Below are 19,867 nucleotides of genomic sequence, written 5' to 3' on the forward strand. Positions count from 1 at the left end.
TTTTTCCCCTGGGTTCCTATATTAATACAGTGCATTGAAGTCTCAAAGATAAAATCTGATACAGCTATTCCATTTCTTTAAAAATACTGAGGTTTATAGTAATTAGATGGAGCTGGATTTCAGGCTGCTAAAAGACATATGTTATGATGCAACATTCAGTTGCATGCATTTTATTTTTACATTTCCCATGAGATACCAATGCCCTTCATTTAGGGAATGAGTCGTGCTTGAATTTGAATTCAATTTGTTGCTGTTCAGTGCTTTTAGTAAGGAGCAAGTCAATGATGAGAATTTAAAGATATCTTCTGAATGTGGCATTGCACATAGATTTATTTTTAACTTGGAGTTTTCAGTGAGGTTTCCACTGCTAAATCATAATATCCTTGAAAATGCTTTATGATTTATACTTTCTGCAGATCATAGTGCTGCAGAACTTGAGACTGGAACACTGCCTGAAGTGAAGAACATCATGGCGCTTCTATGCACAAGGACAAGAGTCAAGGGCTGTTTTGAGTGTGGGATTTGACCTAGTGTTCTGCAAGTGCTGATTATAATGACCTGATCCTAAGTGTGAGGTTTATTTTTTTTTATAGTACCTTTTAAACTGCATTGTCCAGCTTCTCTAACGAAGGCCTATTCATGCAAGATAGTGCACATAACGTTTACAAAAATGCTAAACCCTCTGTTTTCAAGTTATTTTTGATATGAACAAGGAAGTTGAACACTAGACACCGTAAAAACAACAGGGAAACAAACCTTTGGGATCCAATAGCTGAAGCTGTTTGTTGGTAACAGGAGGGAGTTGAAAGCTTTGTGATCAGAAGTTACTGTTGGGTCACCAAAGACAATAAGAATATAAAAGGTTGAAATCTTGGGTGAAGGGCATTTCAATGTGATTCAATTCAAATTCAATGTGATTTTGCTAATGGAAGTACATGTGGTTTAGTTGTCATTTTTTGCAATGTTTTGGTAGAGTTTTATGAGTCTCTGTACCATGAAACTCTTGTCAAAATAGGGAAAAAAAAATTATTTATCTGGGGAAGAAGAAAGCCAAAAATGTCCTTGATACCTGCAGATATGTAAGTAGTACTAAAAACAAGTTGCCAAACCTATATAAAACCTATGTTTTTTCCTCTTTCATTAAATAGCATGTACATATGTTTAAAAAAATTGAATTAAAATAAGTTTTTGTGATATTTTTAAGTTAATTCCTTGCTATATAAAGACAAGTGAGGCTGGGGGTTTTGGGTTTTTTACATCTAATGCTGTTTCAGAACATTTTTCTTTTTTCTTTTCTCTTTTCTATTGTAATCTGAATCTGTCCTTTTGGGTTTTTATGGCACACATAACAGAATGGGGTATGTTATTTCAGGCATCAAATTTAGAGTAAAGTGTCTGGACCTTTGTTCAAACAAACAAACATAAGAAGACCATGGCCAAAGTCTTGAATCTGCTCTTTCACTTATGAGAACTCTTTTGAGCTTTGTAGCTCATCTGAACACTAGACTGTAGACACTTTCCCTAGTCTGCAGTGTAGAGGCTTTTGCTTGGTGTCAGGAGAGCAATTCTGTGCCTTCTTCATATTTCCCAGCCTTGAGGGCAAGTCGGCACAACCTTCCTCTGTTGCCTGGTTGAATGCTGTTGGAGGACTGGTCTAGGTTCTGTCCTCAGTGAAAAAAAGAAGATCCCCTGCTGCTTCTTTGTTGTTCAGTTTTGTTGTTTCTTGTTAATTTTTAAGATATACAAGTTATACTGATCAGAAGACATTTTTTTTGTTCAGATGTTTTACAGCTCTGCTGCCTGTATATTTAGGAAGTGTGGGGTGAATTGCTGGAGTTCTTGAAGCAAAAGATTGCATTAACCCCACCATTGCATGAGTAGTTTGTTCATTGGTAGATGCACACAGATGCAGACACACATACTTCTCTGTACTTCCTAGTTAAAAACCAAGATGATCTGCTATGTTATGGTGCAGTTGAAACATCCCTTAGGACATATCTGGTTATGTTAAAACTTTCATTGAATGCTGGTGGTTTGGCTGCTTTCACAGCTTTCTTGAACTGCTTAGCTCCCTGGGCTCCCCAGATTGCTGGCTGCCCTGCCCTGATCTTTTCTGTTCAGCTGACTTACTTGCTGGGAAGTCAGTGAATTTATGTAGTGAGGGACCTCAGACCTTGGAATACGCAGAATGCTTACTAGATAAGCTGTCAAAAGTGAAATTGTATCTGGGCAACCATCAAGCTTACAATCCAAAATAACTAGTGTTTGCATTTTAGATGTTTCTGAAATGAAATATTTAAGAACAGGTAGTGTTTGGAAAGGAGAGATTTGAGATATGGTTTTTGTTCCAGTTTAATTTCTTCTTGTGGTATATACTCTGTGTATTATTCTCTAACGGAAGACTTGTGTTCAATTTTTTTTTTTGTAGTCTGTGCTTTGAACTATTTTAAATAAATTCAGGGGGTTTTAAAATGCATTTTTAAATGTGTTTTTTTCTGCCAGTGTATTTACAGCAAGAACATGGATATAAAGAAAGCTTTCATTAGGAAAATTAGGCATTTAAGAACAGAAAAACTACTCTACAGGATGTATAATAATATCATGACTAATACGGCACTTATGCAGTTACATCCTTAATAACATTTGGTAGTTTATTTGTATGATGAAAACAAGCCATATTGGTTAAGTAGCTTTCAGAGTACCTAGGTATGTTTTTCTTAGGATTTAATAGATAACCAGAATGCCTTTTCTCTTAATATAATATTATTTCATGTTTTCAGGTAATATATGCTTTGAACACTAAAAATGATGAACATGAAGCAGCTATCCAAGCCCTTAAGGAAGCTCATGAGGAAGAAATCCAACAAATTCTTGCAGAGACCAGAGAGAAGATCTTGCAGTATAAAAATAAAGTGGCAGAAGAAATGGATCTCAAGAGAAAGATTCAGGTTTTGGAAGAGTCACTGGAAGATCACAAGAAGATGAAACATCAGGCATTGACAGAATTTGAAGCGTATAAGGATAGAGTTGAAGATATGCAGCTTTGTGCAGAAGCTCAGCATGTCCAACGTGTAGTGACCATGTCGAGGGAAGTAGAAGAGATCAGAAAGAAATTTGAGGAAAGGCTACGAAGTTTCATACAGTTGCAAGTACAGTATGAGAAGGACAAGCGTACAGCTCTGGAAGACTTAAAAGCTGCCCACAGGCTTGAAATTCAAGAACTTTTGAAGACTCATCAGAGTCAGAATGCTACTTTAAGTAAGGGGCAAGAGAAACTAGAGGAATTGCATAGACTGGAGCTGGAAGACTTGAACAGTAAAGTTGAAGAGTTAAGGCTGGAAAGAAAAAAGCTCATTGAGGACTATGAAGGCAAACTCAGCAAAGCACAGTCCTTCTATGAACATGAACTTGACTCTTTGAAAAGATCGCAGCTTTTTACAGCAGAAAGTCTACATGCTTGCAAAGAGAAAGAAGTGGAGCTAAGAAAAGAATTTCAGAACCAGGAAAGTATGTTACGGAAGAATCTGGGAAAGCTTAAAACTGAATTGCAAATGGTCCAGGATGAAGCTGCCAGTCTACGGGAAAAATGCCAAAAACTTCAGGTGGCTCTTGGTACCGCAGAAAACAATGTTCAGGTGAGACTGATGATATGTTGTTCCCAAGACTTTGAATTTTCTTTTCCTATAGATATGATCTTTCTGTGTGGCTGCTAGGTTGAGGTTATTAGAGTGTGTAAACTTAATTTCCCATCACTTATACTTGCACGTCATCTTCTTTGAATTTTTTTTCATTTATATATATTTTAAATTTATTTGTTTAATTAACAATGTTTTCAAAAGCAGCAACTGAAATACTGCACATTTTCCGTGTGTTACTGGTTTTGGCTCAGGTAGAGTTAATTTTCTCGATAGCAACTTAAAGGGTGCCATGTTTTGGATTTGGGCTGGAAACAACGTTGATAATTCAGGAATGGTTTAATTATTGCTGATCAGTGCTTACACAGAGTCGAGGTCTTTTTGGCTTTTCACGCCATTCCAGCAGCACGGAGGCTTGGGGTGTACCAGGAGTTGGGATGGAGCACCTCTAGGACAGCTGGCCCCAACTGACTGCAGGGATATTCCACATCATGTGGCATAATGCTCAGCATATAAACCTGGGAGAAGGAGGGGATGTTCGAAGTGATGACATTTGCCTTCCCAAGTCACTGTTATGCCTGATGGAGCCCTGCTTTCCTGGGGGCGGCTGAACACCTGCCTGCCCATGGGAAGTGGTCAATGAATTCCTTGTTTTACTTTGCTTGTGTGTGTGCGGCTTTTGTTTTACCTGTTAAACTGTCTTCATCTGAACCCACGAGTTTTCTCACTTTTACCCTTCCATTTCCCTTCCCTGTCCCACTTTGGCAGTAGTGAGCAAGTGGCACTGTCATACTTAGCTGCTTACCAGGTTAAACTCCAACACAGTTTTATTTAGTTGGATTGACTCTGGCTGGATGCCAAGTGCCCACCAAAGCTGCTCTATCACTCTCCTCGTCAGCTGAATGGGGGAGAGAGACGATAATGAAAGGCTTCTGACTTGAGATAAGAAGAGGGAGAGCTCACTCATCAGTTACCATCATGGGCTAAACAGACTCAACTTGGGGAAAAGGAATTTAATTTATTACCAATCAAATTAGAGGAGGATAAAGAGAAGTAAAACCAAATCTTAAAAGAGCACTTTCTCCCTACCCCTTCATCTTTCTGGGCTTAATCTTATTCCCAATTCTCTAACCTTTTCCCTCACACTGATGCAGGGGGATAGTGAAGGGGGCCTGCAGTCAGTTCATCACACATCTCCTCTTCTGCAAGGGCCCTTCAGGAGGTGCGTTTATGGAAAGCTGCGGTGAAGGCGAAACCAGTTGTATGTTGATCATTCCTGTGGTAAAGGAATTTTGTTCCCAAGGAAGAGGAAGAGCCTAGTACAGTATCTGCAGCAGATTTTAAAGTTAGGTCCTACTCTGACACTGTGGATGAAGTGATCAGATGCATAGTCTCAACACATTGTGTTTCATTACACATCCTGTACAGTGTTTTCTCCAGTTCTCTCTTCTGCTTTAGTTTCTGAAATGACTCTGTACTGTTTCAGTAACTTGAATTATAAGAAATCTGTATTTCCTTTTGAAACAGAACAGTATTTTCTTTTCCTTCCTGCATGGCTGTTAACACATTACACTATTCAAGATATGCTCTTGTGAATCAGTACATCTGATTTAAAGCATCATAAAAGTTTAGAATCACAGAACTATAGAATAGTTTGGGTTGGAAGGGACAGTAAAGATCCTCTAGCTCCAAACCTTCTGCCATGGGCTGGGATACCTTGCCCTAGACCAGCTTGCTTAGAGTCCCATCCAGTCTTGAACACCTCCAGGGATGGGGAGTCCTCTGGGGGCAACCTGCAGTGCCTCACCACCCTCACAGGGAAGAATTTCTTCATAATATCTAATCTAAACCTTCAATTTAAGGCAACTCCCCCATCTTATCACTACATCTCTTTGTCAAAAGTCCTTCTCCAGCTCTCTTTTAGGCCTTCTTTAGATACTGGAAGGCTGCTCGAAGGTCTCCCCAAGAATTTTGTCTTCTCCAGGCTGAGCATTCTTTCAGCCTGTTTTGATAGGAGAAGTGATCCAGCCCTGTGATTGACTTAGTGGCCTCCTCTGGACTTTTTCCAGCGGGCCCATGCTTTTCTTGGGTTGGGGCCCCCACACCTAGACACACAGTAGAGCAGGTGGGGTCTAAAAAAGAGCAGAGTAGAGGGACAGAATCACCTCCTGTGAGCTGCTGGCCATGCTGCTTTTGATGCGTCCCAAGATCTGATTGGCTTTCTGGGCTGTGAGTGCACATTGCTAAGTCATATCGAGCTTTTCATCCCAGAGTCCTTCTCCCCAGGGCTAGTCTCCAGCCAGCCTGTACTTGTGCTTGGGATTGTCCTGACCCTTGCAAGATCTTGCTTTTGGCCTTGTTGAACTCCATGAGGTTCGCACAGTCCCACCTCTCAAGCTTGCCAAGGTCCCTCTGGATGACATCCCTTCCCTCCAGCGCGTCGACTGCACCACACAGCTCAGTGTCATTAGTGAAGTTGCTGAGGGTGCACTCGATACCACTGCCCATGTTGCTGAGAAAGATGCTAGAAAGTGCTGGTTCCAGTAGTGACCCCTGGGGAACATTTGATTTAAGTAATTGCCTAGCTCTCATTTTATGTATCTCCATGTGTAGCTTAATTTGAGTCAGTAGTAAACACTCAGAGTTGCAATGAAGAACAATAAACTGCTGTGAACAGATGATGTATTCTTTAATGTGAAAAACTCTCAGATACTGGAAATCACGTTTCTAAAACTGACCCCCAAACTCTGTGGAACATTTTATAGTTTTTATTTTTTCATATACCTTTTTGAACATTGTCATGTTTCTCTTATGCATTACTGTCATGCCATGTACCCACTATCTTGTTCTTCAAAAAATATTTTTGAAGCATTACATATAATACACAATGAATATGGCAATAATATTACACTATTTCAGCTTTTGTGTGAATAAAAATTGTTTGCTGAAAGGTCTCTTCTGTACCTTTTAACCTAATGCTCATTTAAATCTACATGATTATATATGATGGTAACAGGTATTATGTGTTTCCTCTAGGTTCTTCAAAAACAGCTAGATGATGTGAAGGAGGAGGAGATGTCATTGTTAAGCAAACACAAAGAAGTGGAAAGCGAGCTCGCAGCTGCTAGAGAGCGCTTACAGCAGCAGGCCACTGATCTTGTTCTCAAAGCCAGTATGTATGTCAGTAACTTAATCTGGAAATGAACTTCATCCTTTTATTCTAGCCTTTCCTTTTTCTGTCACCCTCATGCAGGTTTAGAGTGCCTAAAGACTGTTTAATGCCTTCCATAGAAATTTCCAAGATTTGGGGTTTTTTTAACTTTTTTTGCTCTCGCATGCATTGTCCTGAATTTCCTTTTTTCTGTACTTATTTGTCCGAATGGTGTACTTTGTATGGCATGTACATATCTTCCAGGCCTTGGAAGTGCACTTATACAGAACAATTCTGCTCTGTATCTGTTCTCCACATAGTCACTGAGACATGCTTCCTGTTCTTCCACCTTTTTTCACTTGTCTTTTCTTTTTGCTGACTCTGTGGTACTTTGCTTTATACCTACTGTCAGAAGATTTGCAGCTTATTGAATAATAAATCCCTTAAAGTTTTCTCTATAGCTGTTTTCTTTGTTCCTTTGTAGTTGCTGGCGTGTGGAAAGACACAAAAGTTAGTTTAAGACCTGACTGTACACATGCAGGTTTCTTTTCTCTCTGGCATTGTCTCCCTAGTGAACTCTGCAGTGGTAGGGCATGGCCCCAGTACTTGAACTTTGACAACTATACAATAGGTAGGGTCTTGGGGTTAAAAAAGGGCCTGGTTGACTAGACCAATTATAGCAATTCCTGATTGTTTTCCACACAAATTAGCACAAGCCCAGGAACAGTCTAGGCGGTATGTTGGAACAATATAGCGGCCAGCAGGAGCCTAAGACTACAAGGTCCTATTAAATCAAAGAGCTAAAAGGAGTAGGCTTGCTGCTGAGATTATGTAAAATGGGAATCTGACCCTCCAAAAGGTGTTTTGTGAGGCAGTCATAGAAAAACCTCATGAACCCTGTTCTCATGTGCTCTAAAGCTGTTGCTGTTTCATTGCTTAGGCAGAAGCATGGGAGGGTTTTACCAGGCTGCCCCAAATGTAGTGGAAATAAGTACCCAGGCTGTTTGTCTGTATTACTGATGGCATGGAGTCAGCTAGCCTGTGATTGAGGCCAGCCCTGGTCTCCTCTGGCACCGAGGTTTTCTGCTTTACCCGAAGTCCCAGTGTGTCTGTGCTGTTGCCAAGCTCAGTGGCGCTGTCAGCAGTACATCTTTGTTTTACAGCGCATCGCTGCCCAACAAGAACCAGGATCCCTGTTAGGAGTGGTGCCACAGCCATTGCCATGTGATGTAATTGGTTGCCAGCCTGTTTGGAAATGGCTTCTGACACTGGCCCACTGCCATCTCCTTGGTTTTCAGCTCACACTGCCAAAAATCCTGCCTCAAAGAAACTGAATTCTCATACTTAATTACCATAAAGAATGTTTACTCATCATATTGCAAGTTTAGAACATTATTGAGTCTCTTTTGGGCATTTAATATATTCTTCTTCCATTTATCCTGAGATTTCCAGCTTGTAAGGAAACTGCTGCATTTCATATCTTTTATGTAGAGCATGAGCAATGGGAAACCTGTCTTGTGTGTTGGTATTGCTAGGACAAAAGCTCTACATCTGTGTGTGTGTGTGTGTGCTTACAATAATACATATATGACATACCTCCTAACAAACTGAAAATTCTTGTATTATTATCCTTGTTAGATTATAAAATTCTGGCTTTGAAAATACCTTTCTTAAATGGCTGAACTTTGAAATAAGGATTTTTTATAAATGGTACTAAGAACCTAAGCATACCCATTATCCTAAGTTTTCTTCTTCAGTTTTCAGTTTTACAAACAAAAATGTTGAAATTATTTTTAGAATTGTTCAGGGCTTAGTACAATTAGAGGTGTGCATTTTTAATGAAATTGTTATTAATTTTGAGGCATTTTTAATTTCTGAATTTCATTGTCTGTCTCATGGCCCTTCTCTGAAGAGAAGGCAACAAAGGCTAAAACAGTTTCCTTTTTGGCACATCTTGCTTTTAACGACAAATGGAAATGAATCATGAAGCTCAGTGATTTTGTCATGTGAGAAACAGCATATAGTCCGCTTTCTTTAGCTATTTCTTAGTAACGTAAATTTAAAAGCAATACTGTTATTAAAACTGAACTGTCATTAAATCTGTCATTTTTGAAGGTTATAATAAAATGAGAGGGGAAACAACAAAGTTTCCTAGAAACTGAGATTACAAAAACCAGTAAAAAATTATTCTGAGTAAACAATACCTTTCATCTTTTAGTTGAACTAAGTTAGAAGCATCCTCTTTTTCAAAACAGTCTTCTATTCACCCCAGAGCCTCTCCCAAAATAAAAGAAATTTCACTGCGTTAGTCAGTTACCTACAGTAATACAGATACACATCAAGAAGAACAGACAGAAATTTATGAAGTCACAAACCTTTGTCAACTGGTTATGTGAAGGACAGATGATTATATTGTGTAGTTTGAAGTTTTGCTTCTTTTGTTTGTTTGTTTTTTCAAAAATATATATAAAGAAATTAAAAGGAGGCCTCCAACCTGGAAGGATTTAGATAATACTTTACTATAGAGACAGTTTAGTTACATCTTTTAATCATATTCCTTCAGCAAAATAAAGTATAATTCCATAAGTTTTACAGCAGATAAAGCTGTGTATCTACTATGCCAGCTGAATTATGAGTTTGATAAAACAATGACATGTTTATCTTTAGACATCAGTGTTCTGCTTTCTGTTGTGTATCTTATTGTAGGATAGAAATATGCAGGTTTAGGTGGGATAAGTTCTTCAGTGTTCTTTGAATTGCCACCTTCTGCTTTCCTTTGGTAGTCAATATGCAACTTGGAACAAGGAAAATTGAAATGAAAGGAGCTTCGGCACCAAGTGCTCTACTGTTGTTGGGCATTTTACAATAAAACTAAACAACTGAGAAGTGGAGAGGAAGATAAATATTGCAGTGAAGACAAGGGAGATCCATATGCAAGCTTCCACCAGATTTGTACTATCACTGGAATATGAATGTGCACTTCAATTGCATGAAACCAATGCTTTGAGGTTTTAAAGAGCTGTTTTGTTTTTAGGTCACATTGGAATGCTTCAAGCTACTCAAATGACTCAAGAAGTTACGATCAGAGACTTGGAATCAGAAAAGTCTAGATTAAAGGAAAAATTGTCCCAGCTGGAAGAGGAAAGAAATTTATTACAAAGCAAAACACAGAGTCTGGATGAGCGACAAAGGCAGCAAATTCTGGCATTGGAGAAGGTTAAACAGCTTATTGGCTTTAGTTGAATAAAATCAAAAAACCTAGGATTCTCTTGAAAAAACAATTATGCTTTAATTTTTATTTGATATGACCGGACTAGGACCGGTATCTTTCAAGTATATCTCATGCAGCAACAAAGAATGACTAATGTAGAGTGTAAAGTGAGATTAGAGGGAAGTCAGATTAGATGTTCAGACTGCTTTGGACAATCTTTTAACAATTTCATTTGATTTATGACCTTGTGTGTATATACCTAGTATCTAAACTGTCTGAGGAAGAACAATGTGAAATAATTAAAGAACAGTTTAAAATGCCATTTGCTGAAAATACATTGAACATTGTTTGAAAATACTAAACAGAAATTCTCCATAGGCTTGATACCAAATTTTTGTTTTCCCAGATTAAATAGAGGAAAAATTAGGTTTTTAGTAAGTATGTATTGTTTTGCATGGATCTTTTTAAATTAGCTTTTTGGTTACTGAATCATGTAGCCAGTGCTTAGTGTTTGCTCAATTTTTTTATATGAAAGTTAGGTTTTTGCAGTTTTATGTCATCAGTAATGTTTTTGTATTTTTTTTTATTCCTACTGTTCAGATTTTTTTCCATTGAATAATTTTCTTTTCCTGTACTTTATAGAAAGTAAATGAAGCAAGGGAAACACAACGTGAATATTATGAGAAGGAGCTGGTAAAATTACAAGCAAGATTAGAAGGAGAGGCTGCACAGTTAAAGGAGGCTCATTCCAAGACCTTAGAAGAACTAGCATGGAAACACCATACTGCAATTGAGGCTGCACACAGTAATGCTAATAAGGATAAGAAGAAACTGCAGATGGTATGTTCATATTTTCTTAGTAATCAAACAAAAAGCAACTGTTACAGTTTGCATCTTGTACTGCATGGTTTTGTTTTATGGCAAATTTAATTTGGAATTACCTGCAGGCCTCTGGAGAAACTGCTTAGGCTTTAGAAAAATAACAAATACCTTGGGAAAAAAACTCCAAGCAAACGCTTATACTGTCATTTGTCTGAATATGGAACAGAAATTCTCAATTTATACAAATGTATTTTCAAGTATTGTAGTTCTGTTTTCCCAGGATTTCTGACCCATATTCAGAAGGGTTGGTATATCAAGATCAGTTCTTCTGAAGGAGATGAAAGATAATATTATTATAGCATTTATTTAAAATTTTCATTGACAGTCTAGAAGTACAAAAAGATACTTTATTAGGACTTGGCTATATGTGTACTCAGAAGATGACAAGAGGTCTTCCTAGCTTGCATCATAAAATTATGTACTGTATAGCAACTCACTCTCCAGCAGCTACACATTTACCTTTGACTGAAATCCTGAAACTGAAGGGCTTTTCTCTTGTTTCACAAAATTGGCCTTTTCTTTCTCAGAATGAGAGGCACATTTTTGAGTTACTATTTCCTAATCTGATTGTATGTGCATTAAATACAAATTTTGCCTTACACAGGAAATACAGACAAAGATTAATTGTTTAATTCAAGGCCTTGTTATACTCCTCTTGATGTATTCACAGGAAACATACCAAGGAGCATAGTTGTAGTTAGTGACGTGCATCTCAGACAGCCTGGGTTTGTTTCTGTAAATTATTCTCCTAGTATGTTGCTTCTTAGTTCAATTTTTAATAAATCCAAAATATTTTTTGTTACCCAGTAACTGAAATAGTTCTCAGAGATATATGTGCATCTGATCTTTCAGGTTTACTTTTCTTTGCAACTTTAAACATGCCTGTTATTAAGACAATGTCTCTTAGGGTTTCTGGGTATATTTTTCTTATTATTTCAGTAAGATGTGGGGTTCTTTTTCTTTTGTTTTGTTTGTTATTAAAATAATGTGGAGAATAAAACAAAAGGAGATCACAAACTTTTTTTTTTCCTTAAATTGTTAAATTAGTTTAAATAGGGAACACCTCTGTAAGTGTGAGAAATGTGAAATGATTTTAACAAGGAAAAACTAAATATGAAAAGATGTTAGGATCAAGATCTCGGTCAATCTTAATCAGATTTCACTGATCTTAAATCTTAACCACTGTCTCCTCTGTCAAACGTGTCTCACCAAGGCATGTGGTGATCAAATAATCCAAGGAAGAAAACAGTCAGGCTTAAATGCAGAGCAGAGTTGAATTTTGTATGAGGAAGAAGCATGGTACCAAGAGCCTTGGGATAGAAGACATGAGGATTCATTGGGACTGGAAGCCTGGGAAATGCATCTGTGAAACAGAAGAGAATTCAGCAGAATTAGAGTAGGAGTCAAATAATAGCTCAAACATTTCTTTTTGCTTCAATGTTTCCATCTATAAAATGAGCTGTAAAAATGGCATCAGGAGGATCATGAAAATAGAGTTGCTAATAATTTTGCAGTACTGCACAGCTGTACTGACAAGTATCATCAGAAAAATAATTACTCTGATATCAGAATAGGGTCTAAATAGCACCAGTGGAATTTTGCAGACAGCAGATTTCAGCATGAGCAAGACAAATTGGTCAAGCTTCACTGAGCAAGGAGCATTTATCCCACATGTTGACTCATGTGGACCCAGTGAGGAAGGCAGGCACTTGTTCAGTTAGGTTGTTCAGTAATGTGTTACTGAGTGTAACCCTCTGCTTTGTCACTCTGTCCAACTTCTACCGTGAATGAGGAGATCGTGCAAGCAGTGTACGCAGAAATTACTCATTGCCTACTGCATACCCTAAAGCAGTGCTAGAAATAACAAGCTGCTTAGTGTGCCTAATGTGCTTACCACTCCCCACAAAACACTTGAGGCGTCTCTGGGTTTGGATGAGGAAGGCTTGGCCTCTGTTGCTTCTTGGAGTTGGCTGGATAACACTACATTGCTGTCTTGCAGCAGGAAACCTTGGGTTTCCTTAGACTTTCATACCTTTTCATGACTGGTTTTCCTCTTTAATACTCTAGTTCTTCCTCCCTGTTTCCCCAGTCTTACTGATACCTTCAGTTGTACTTTTTGTTTCAGGCTGGCTCTGGTCTATGTATTTTCATGGCTGTTTCTGAGATATTACTGATTTTTCAGAAACCTGATCCCAGGTCTACACAAAGGCACTGAATCAATGCTAAGCCTTGCATTTCAGCTGAGCCTCTAGGAAGGAGTTAAGAGCTCCATAGAAAACCTTGAAGCCTTGTATGGCATGACTCTGGAGCATCTTGCTTGGCAACCTTAATTTTCTTGTGGTATTATAAGTTATATAGTATATTCCACTGAAATACGTAATAAAGTTCTCAATTTTAACATGTTTCCTTTAAAGTATTTTATGAAAGAAATTGTTCTTCTGAAAATGTATTCTGAATATTACTAAAGCTGAAGTATAAATTTGTAATTTTCCTTAAAAAATTTAAAAGTTTTTACCATTTATATATATATACACATGCACATAACATAGGCTCATGTAAGAGAATATAATTCATGCAGCAGTTATTTTGAGAATTTGGCTATTACGCTATAAAGGTTGAATGAAAACAGGGCTGTTACTTGATTCTTTCCATATAGTTAAACATGAAAACTAATTGTTGATCTCTTTTGGTTCTACATAAATTTTATAGATATATGGTGTGGGGCTTTTTTTTCCATTTATTGTAACATGATGAAAAACTTCACAGAGCTCAATCTGGATTTTAAGATTTACTATTTCCTGTGGGGATTATTTGTGGGAAATAGATGGGTAAAGACTGAATGACATGCAGATTTATCAGTGTAATTTTGTAAAAAATGAAAAGTTGTTCTTTGAACTCAGATTGAAAAACTGTGAAAGTAGATACAGTTTTAAAGCTTTTGATAATTGAGAAGTAATTGAGAGGAAAGTCCTGTTTGTCTTTATTTCGTGATTAATCAAGGATGTTAGATTATAAAATAAACTGAAAAATGAAGACATCCGTTATAAAAGGAAATAGATATTTGTGCTGTAACAGTTTAAGGAAAGGGTTGAGATGACAAGTATTTATGCCAACTAGAATAATTTCCGTATGGTAGACCTGTACTTTGCAGTGACTGTATGGCATGTATTTAATATTTCTTCCATCCTGCCTGTTTCTGAAGGAGTTGGAGCAGCAGTTTGAGAAGGAGAAGCTGCATTTGGAGGATGATAAAAATCAGCTCCGACAGCAGCTGGAAAACATGAAGGAAGACCTGACAACGAAACTGACTTCTGCCAATCAGGAGGCAAGGGTTAACTTACTTGTTTCTGCTACCACATTTCATCAATAGTGAGCTTAGACTCCAGGACAGGTCTAGGACTGTGCTGTTGAGTGTTTAGTGCCTTATTTCTGTTTAGAGCGGAGTATTCTTAAAACATGGCAAGTTAGTTGATGCTTCTGAGCAATGATTTTATTGTCCTTCACAAAATTAACGAAGCAAGAGAGATGGAGGTAGTAAACAGCTGATATAAACAGCTCTTTATTTTAAATTCTTTTTATCTTCTCATTAGGTACACAGACCTCTACACAAAATATGTCAGGAGAGAGGGAAAATTAACTCTATTTAAACCCATATGGCTTGTGGTTAACATAAATTCTGGTCAGTTTCCTGGCTTACAAATCATCTTCATGTATTTTCATCAAAAGATGATGCGAAATACTTTTAGTAAAACCCAGATTATTTGCTATGTCTTGATATATGCTATCAATGTTAAATGTATCATATCTCAAGACAGTCTTAATTTCTTTTAGTTGGAAATCACCACCTTTTCATAATACAGTATTTTTAAACCTAGAAGTACATTCTACTGATACCAAGAACATCAACCCATTTTTCTCTGGAACTTTTTTCATGTTTCAAGAAAATACTCATCAGCTTTATTGTTTAGCAAGCCCTATGTATGATTTCAGTGTGTGCTTTAAGTGAGACTTAAACATGAATTTAAGTATTATTTTGCAGCAACATTTTTCATTACTGTTTTCTATGCTGTACAACATTGAGAGAGCAGGTGTCTCATTCTGGTGACTTGCAAATTGCACAAATGCTAACCTAGCTTAAGAAAAAAGCCTGCCTGTTTTTAATATACTAAGTGGGGAAGGCTGCCCTTCCAAAAGTATAGATTAATTTATTGTAGATTTTATTTGTTAATATATTATATATTACTCTATCAATAACATATTGCTGTATTACTATATTAATATACATTATAATGTATTTTATTATTATATAATAAGGTATATATTCTGAAAATATATATTAACTTATACTTTCAGAGTAGGACCTACCAGATAGATGGGTATGCCAGAGATTACACATTACCAGAGTAGCTAGACCTCCCACCTTTAGAGTTCAGCAGCTCTGCTGATCAGTCAATTGTGGGTACCTGTTTAAACAGGAGGCTGTTCTTCCTCCTGAGGGTTGCCAGTATCTTTGCTTCAGAACTTAGAGAAGGTGCAAGTTTAAGCTGGAACTGCACTTGCTCTTTTAACAGTATGCTCCCCTGCATTCAAATTGATGAAAATATGATGTATTTGTTATGTATGTTAACAACATCATACACAGCTTTATTTTTCAGTTCAAAATTACAGGAAGTTTAGTTATTTCTTTTTAGCTTTAACTGGTGTGTTGTATGTTAACTTTCATTGTTGCTGGATTAGATCTGAGTAGAGCACTATTGTCATTCTATCATCATCTAACACTGTAGGCTTAAATTTAGTTATTCTTTATCAATCTCTCTTGCATTCATGAGCAATAAACTTTCTCCTTCCCTGAAGGAAATAACTTCAAATGTTTTAAGAATGAGTTCTTGTTATCCACCTGCTATCAAATTCAGGCTTGGGAAATTCATCAGAACACTGAATTAACCAAACAGAGGCATAGCTGAGTAATAGGAGACTAAAATAGGGAACTAGGTCCAGCTGCTGTCCAATATTTGAGTTTATATACAATCCTATGCCAAGATAAATGTAATACAGTATATTTTGCATAGTGAAAGAATGAGAGAAAGCATACAGGCAATAAATTCTTGGTCTGTAAATCCACTCCATGTAGTACAGAGGAGATATGTTTTATTTCATTACTATGTTTATCTTGAGCACATGAAAGAAATGCTTCACTTACAACCACAGCTTACCCTTAGATCTCTATTGACAACTAATAACAGTTTCTCAATGCCTTCACTGACCTAGAAAAACTTCCCTGTGATTTGTTTGACACATCATTAGCTTAGATGTTATGTTGCTTCCTTTTTTTGGTTTGCTTTAAGTTACAGAAGTCATTTAACAGTAGGCTTGTATTTATTACTTTCTCTGGATGCTAGCTTAGTTCTATCTTCCCTGCTGAGAAAGCTGCTTTTGAACCCATGCCATCCTCTTTTCTTTTTGACAGACTTTCTGGTGGCAATTATCTTAGCTAAAGGATGAGAGAAGATTGAAGCCTCATTAGGCTTGCTTCTAGTGCTAAGCTATTTAAGAGCAGTGTAATCTTAAATATTTGCCAGTGATTTTTTTGAGAGTTTGGGTTAAGTCAAGATAGTGGCTTTCTCACGTGTCTCAGGATGAGGCTGGCTGTAGGTTTGTTTCCTTTCACTGTAGACCAGCCAAGGCCTTTTAGAATGATATGTTTGTGTTACTTGGCACAGTCATCTAAGGACTTGCTGTCTCCATGCAAAGGATTTCTGATGGTGTTACTAAAGGTCATTATAAACAGCCTCTATCATTGCTTTGTCAACAGCAGAATTTATCTTAAGCCCTATGAGTGGCAATCCTGCCTGCTCCCATATCCTTTAGATCTACAGGACTGCTATTCATATTGATGCAAGTGGTTTGCTACTATCAGATACATAGATAGCAGTGCACTGCCAGGATACCAATTTTGGGGGCAGTTTTTCTTGTAGGGATTCTCCTTCAGGTAGCAGTGCTTTGTAGGGAATTATCGGTTGTTTTGAATATAACTCAAAGGAGCTCAGAGACAAATGCTCAGGTTTGTGGAGGTTTTCACTGAAATCTCTCATGCCAAAGAAATTTTGGATTCCTTTCTGAGAGGAAAGGAGGAGTTCCTCTTTTTAAACACTTCATAGGTTGTCTCTGTGTGTATTATAAGCAGTATTTGTATGTAATTATTCTAACAAATTTTTCTAATTATTCCTTCTTCCAAAGGAAGAGTGGTTATAATTCTTACCTGTCCATGCTTGTAAACCAGAGGCTAGTCTTTTGTTGGGACACTTGTCCCTCTGTGAATGAATTTATCTCAACATACAAAGGCAATAGCATAGACTATTGCTTCTGCAAACAATGCATTTCCAATTAGCTGCTGTTCTTTCTTACTCCCTGCCTCCCATTTTTCTGTTTTTCCAACCTACATACCTAAAAAGCTTTTCTTTCCTGTAGCTGGTGAACTATGTTCAGTCCCTCATATTTTTATTTGAAGCAAAGAAGTATAGTATCATCATTTTACAGATGAGAAGCTGAAGCACGAACAGGCAGAAAAAAAAAGAGTATTGTTGCATAGCAGTTAAGGAAATTATTACATTATACTCTACAGGTGTTAGATTGAGTTTTAAACAGACTGGACAGGTAGCAATCTGCAAACAGAGAAACTTAAACCCCAGCGCAAGTTAAGTTATATATTAGATTACAGTTTATGTATTTTGAAATATTTCTCATTAATTTGCTTAAAACATGCTTTTTCATGGTAAAGTTACAGGCAATTTCAGGTCTTTTATGCAGCCCCTTTCTTTGCAATGTGCATCAAACACACATTGGATATATTTTTTTTTACTTGTAAAAATCCTTTAATTGAGTCTTTGTTTTTATAATATTACAGGAATTTGTTTTTAAATACAGAAGCATTAAGTGATACTAACAGAGAACAGGCAGTGCAACTAAAAATTTGTCTAGATCAGAATTAGGAAACACCAGGAAACACCAGGATGGCTTGGCTGCCATTAGCAATAATCATGGAAATTACAGCTTTTTTTGTCACGTCGCAGGTGTGTCGTCTGCAAGACCTAGTACGAAAAAGTGAGCAAGGCCTCGGGACTGCGGAAGGACACATCTCCAGTCTTCAAGAAGCTCAGGAAATACTCCAGAAAGAGCTGGAATTAACTAGAGCAAGACTGCGAGAGACCACAGATTCACTGTATAGTGTTGAGGTAACCGTGCTGTTGGAGAATAAATTGTGTAAAGCATGGTCACAGCAATCCTTGGTCCTGTTTTTAAAATGGCTAGAAGTGTTTTACAGTGTACACCTGATAGAAGGAGCTTAATGTGGCTTCATCAAAGAAGAGATTTCTATTTCAAGCAGAGAGTTTAAAAAATGGAAAATAGGATAGGTTGGTTTGGGATTTGGTTTTTTAAAATTTTATTTTATTAGTTGGTTGTTTTGGAGTGGGTGTTTTTTGTTTTCAGAACAATTTTAGTATTTAACATGTAGTGCTGCAAGCATATCTTTGTGTGGTTAATGTAAATTGTAGCTGCCAAAACTACATACAAAGTATTTTCAGAGTTTTAATAGAATTTCATGAAAGGGTATGAGTTAACACTTGCAATTCCAGACAGTTCATGTCCTGATGCAAAACAAGGTCCAGAGTTTACTAGCTCTGGAATTCACAGAAACCTTTTTGATGAGTTTTTTGAATACTTCTATGCCATGTTTTCCTTGGATAATGGACACAGTCTTCATTTCAGGCTCGAATTTAGGATTTCAGTAAAGATTTGAGAATAATTTTTAGGTATGTGCTATGATATCTTGAAAGTTTGGAGACTGTCACTTCGAAAGTGTGACCACTTTATATCATTAAGCAATTAATTTGCCTAGGCAGAAATGTATTGTCATTTTAATTGGCTTAGATGGAAATAGAACTATCGGTTAGTCTGTCAATAGCTCATTGACTGCAGCACTGGGTAAATATTTCATTTTTGTTTCCGCAGTAAATAATGTACATTTGCAAGATCACAAGAGGTGTTTGAAGTAGAGCAGCAAATATTATAAAATTTTTTTTCACTGAGCCTGTTTTCATATTTTTTTTAACAAAACCAGCCTGAAACAGGATATTGGTATATTTTTTTTTTCAGCTACAGTCATTAGAGGTGCACAATATTACAGATTATTACTTCCTCTGTATTTTTTATAATGTCGCTAAATGTTCTTCTGAACGAGTATTGCTCTCTTCACCTATTAAAACATTTAAACATTCATATATAGTAGGTGACTAGCAATTACATTTATCTTAACAGATTTTAAAATATATCAAAATGTGGCAGAAAAGCTCTCATTTCAAAAAGTATTAATTCAATTTAGAGGGTTATGTTTGCTTCTCATGAATGAAGCAAGCCCTGCAGAACAACATTCATGTAAGTAAGATTTCTAGGTTGTACCTAATATTATTCTAGTATGGTAAAATTTCAGCAGAAATTGATGGGAATTTTAAGGATGGTGTTCTCTGTGTTCAGACTGTGAAACCTTGTTTCTAGCAGGCTTGTCCCGTCAAAAAACAGAAAGAAGGTATACATGAACTTTGTATCACGTACGGATAGCTCAGGCTTTGAAATTCAAATACTGGATATTTGATGCTTAAAAAAATTTAAAAAATAAAATTCAAAGCATTCTTGACAAGAACCTAAGCCACCTGCTCTAATTCTGAAGTGAGCCCTTCAGTGAATGGGACTTGTTGACCTTTTGCAGTTCTTTGCAACATAAATTATTCCATGATTCAATGTAATGGTATTTGAAAAGATTGCAGAATGACTTATTGGAAAATTGCTTTTTATAGGAATACAAACTTCTGTTTCACAAGTAAGAAATATCAGGAGATGTATAGGCATTAATTGGGCGTAACTAGGGATTTCACACTGAAGAAGCTGTAGTTCAAATTTATGAGCCAATTGTAATTGATATTTTTATTCTAA

General features: G+C 36.9%; 1 protein-coding gene across 5 annotated transcripts in view; it reads left to right on the top strand.

The window, feature by feature from the left end:
* The window catches only part of FAM184A (family with sequence similarity 184 member A), a 74,236-nt gene that overhangs the window by 24,945 nt on the left and 29,424 nt on the right, over window positions 1-19,867 (top strand). For all 5 annotated transcript variants that reach the window (XM_082276690.1, XM_082276692.1, XM_082276691.1 and 2 more), the window contains exons 2-7: window positions 2,781-3,635; window positions 6,672-6,807; window positions 9,821-10,002; window positions 10,640-10,837; window positions 14,082-14,204; window positions 17,950-18,111. In XM_082276690.1, the coding sequence (XP_082132816.1) occupies window positions 2,781-3,635; window positions 6,672-6,807; window positions 9,821-10,002; window positions 10,640-10,837; window positions 14,082-14,204; window positions 17,950-18,111 (1,656 nt within the window). The remainder of the gene's footprint in view (window positions 1-2,780; window positions 3,636-6,671; window positions 6,808-9,820; window positions 10,003-10,639; window positions 10,838-14,081; window positions 14,205-17,949; window positions 18,112-19,867) is intronic.

The sequence above is a fragment of the Coloeus monedula genome (genome assembly GCF_965178545.1).
Source record: "Coloeus monedula genome assembly, chromosome: 2".
In the NCBI taxonomy this organism is placed as follows: domain Eukaryota; kingdom Metazoa; phylum Chordata; class Aves; order Passeriformes; family Corvidae; genus Coloeus; species Coloeus monedula.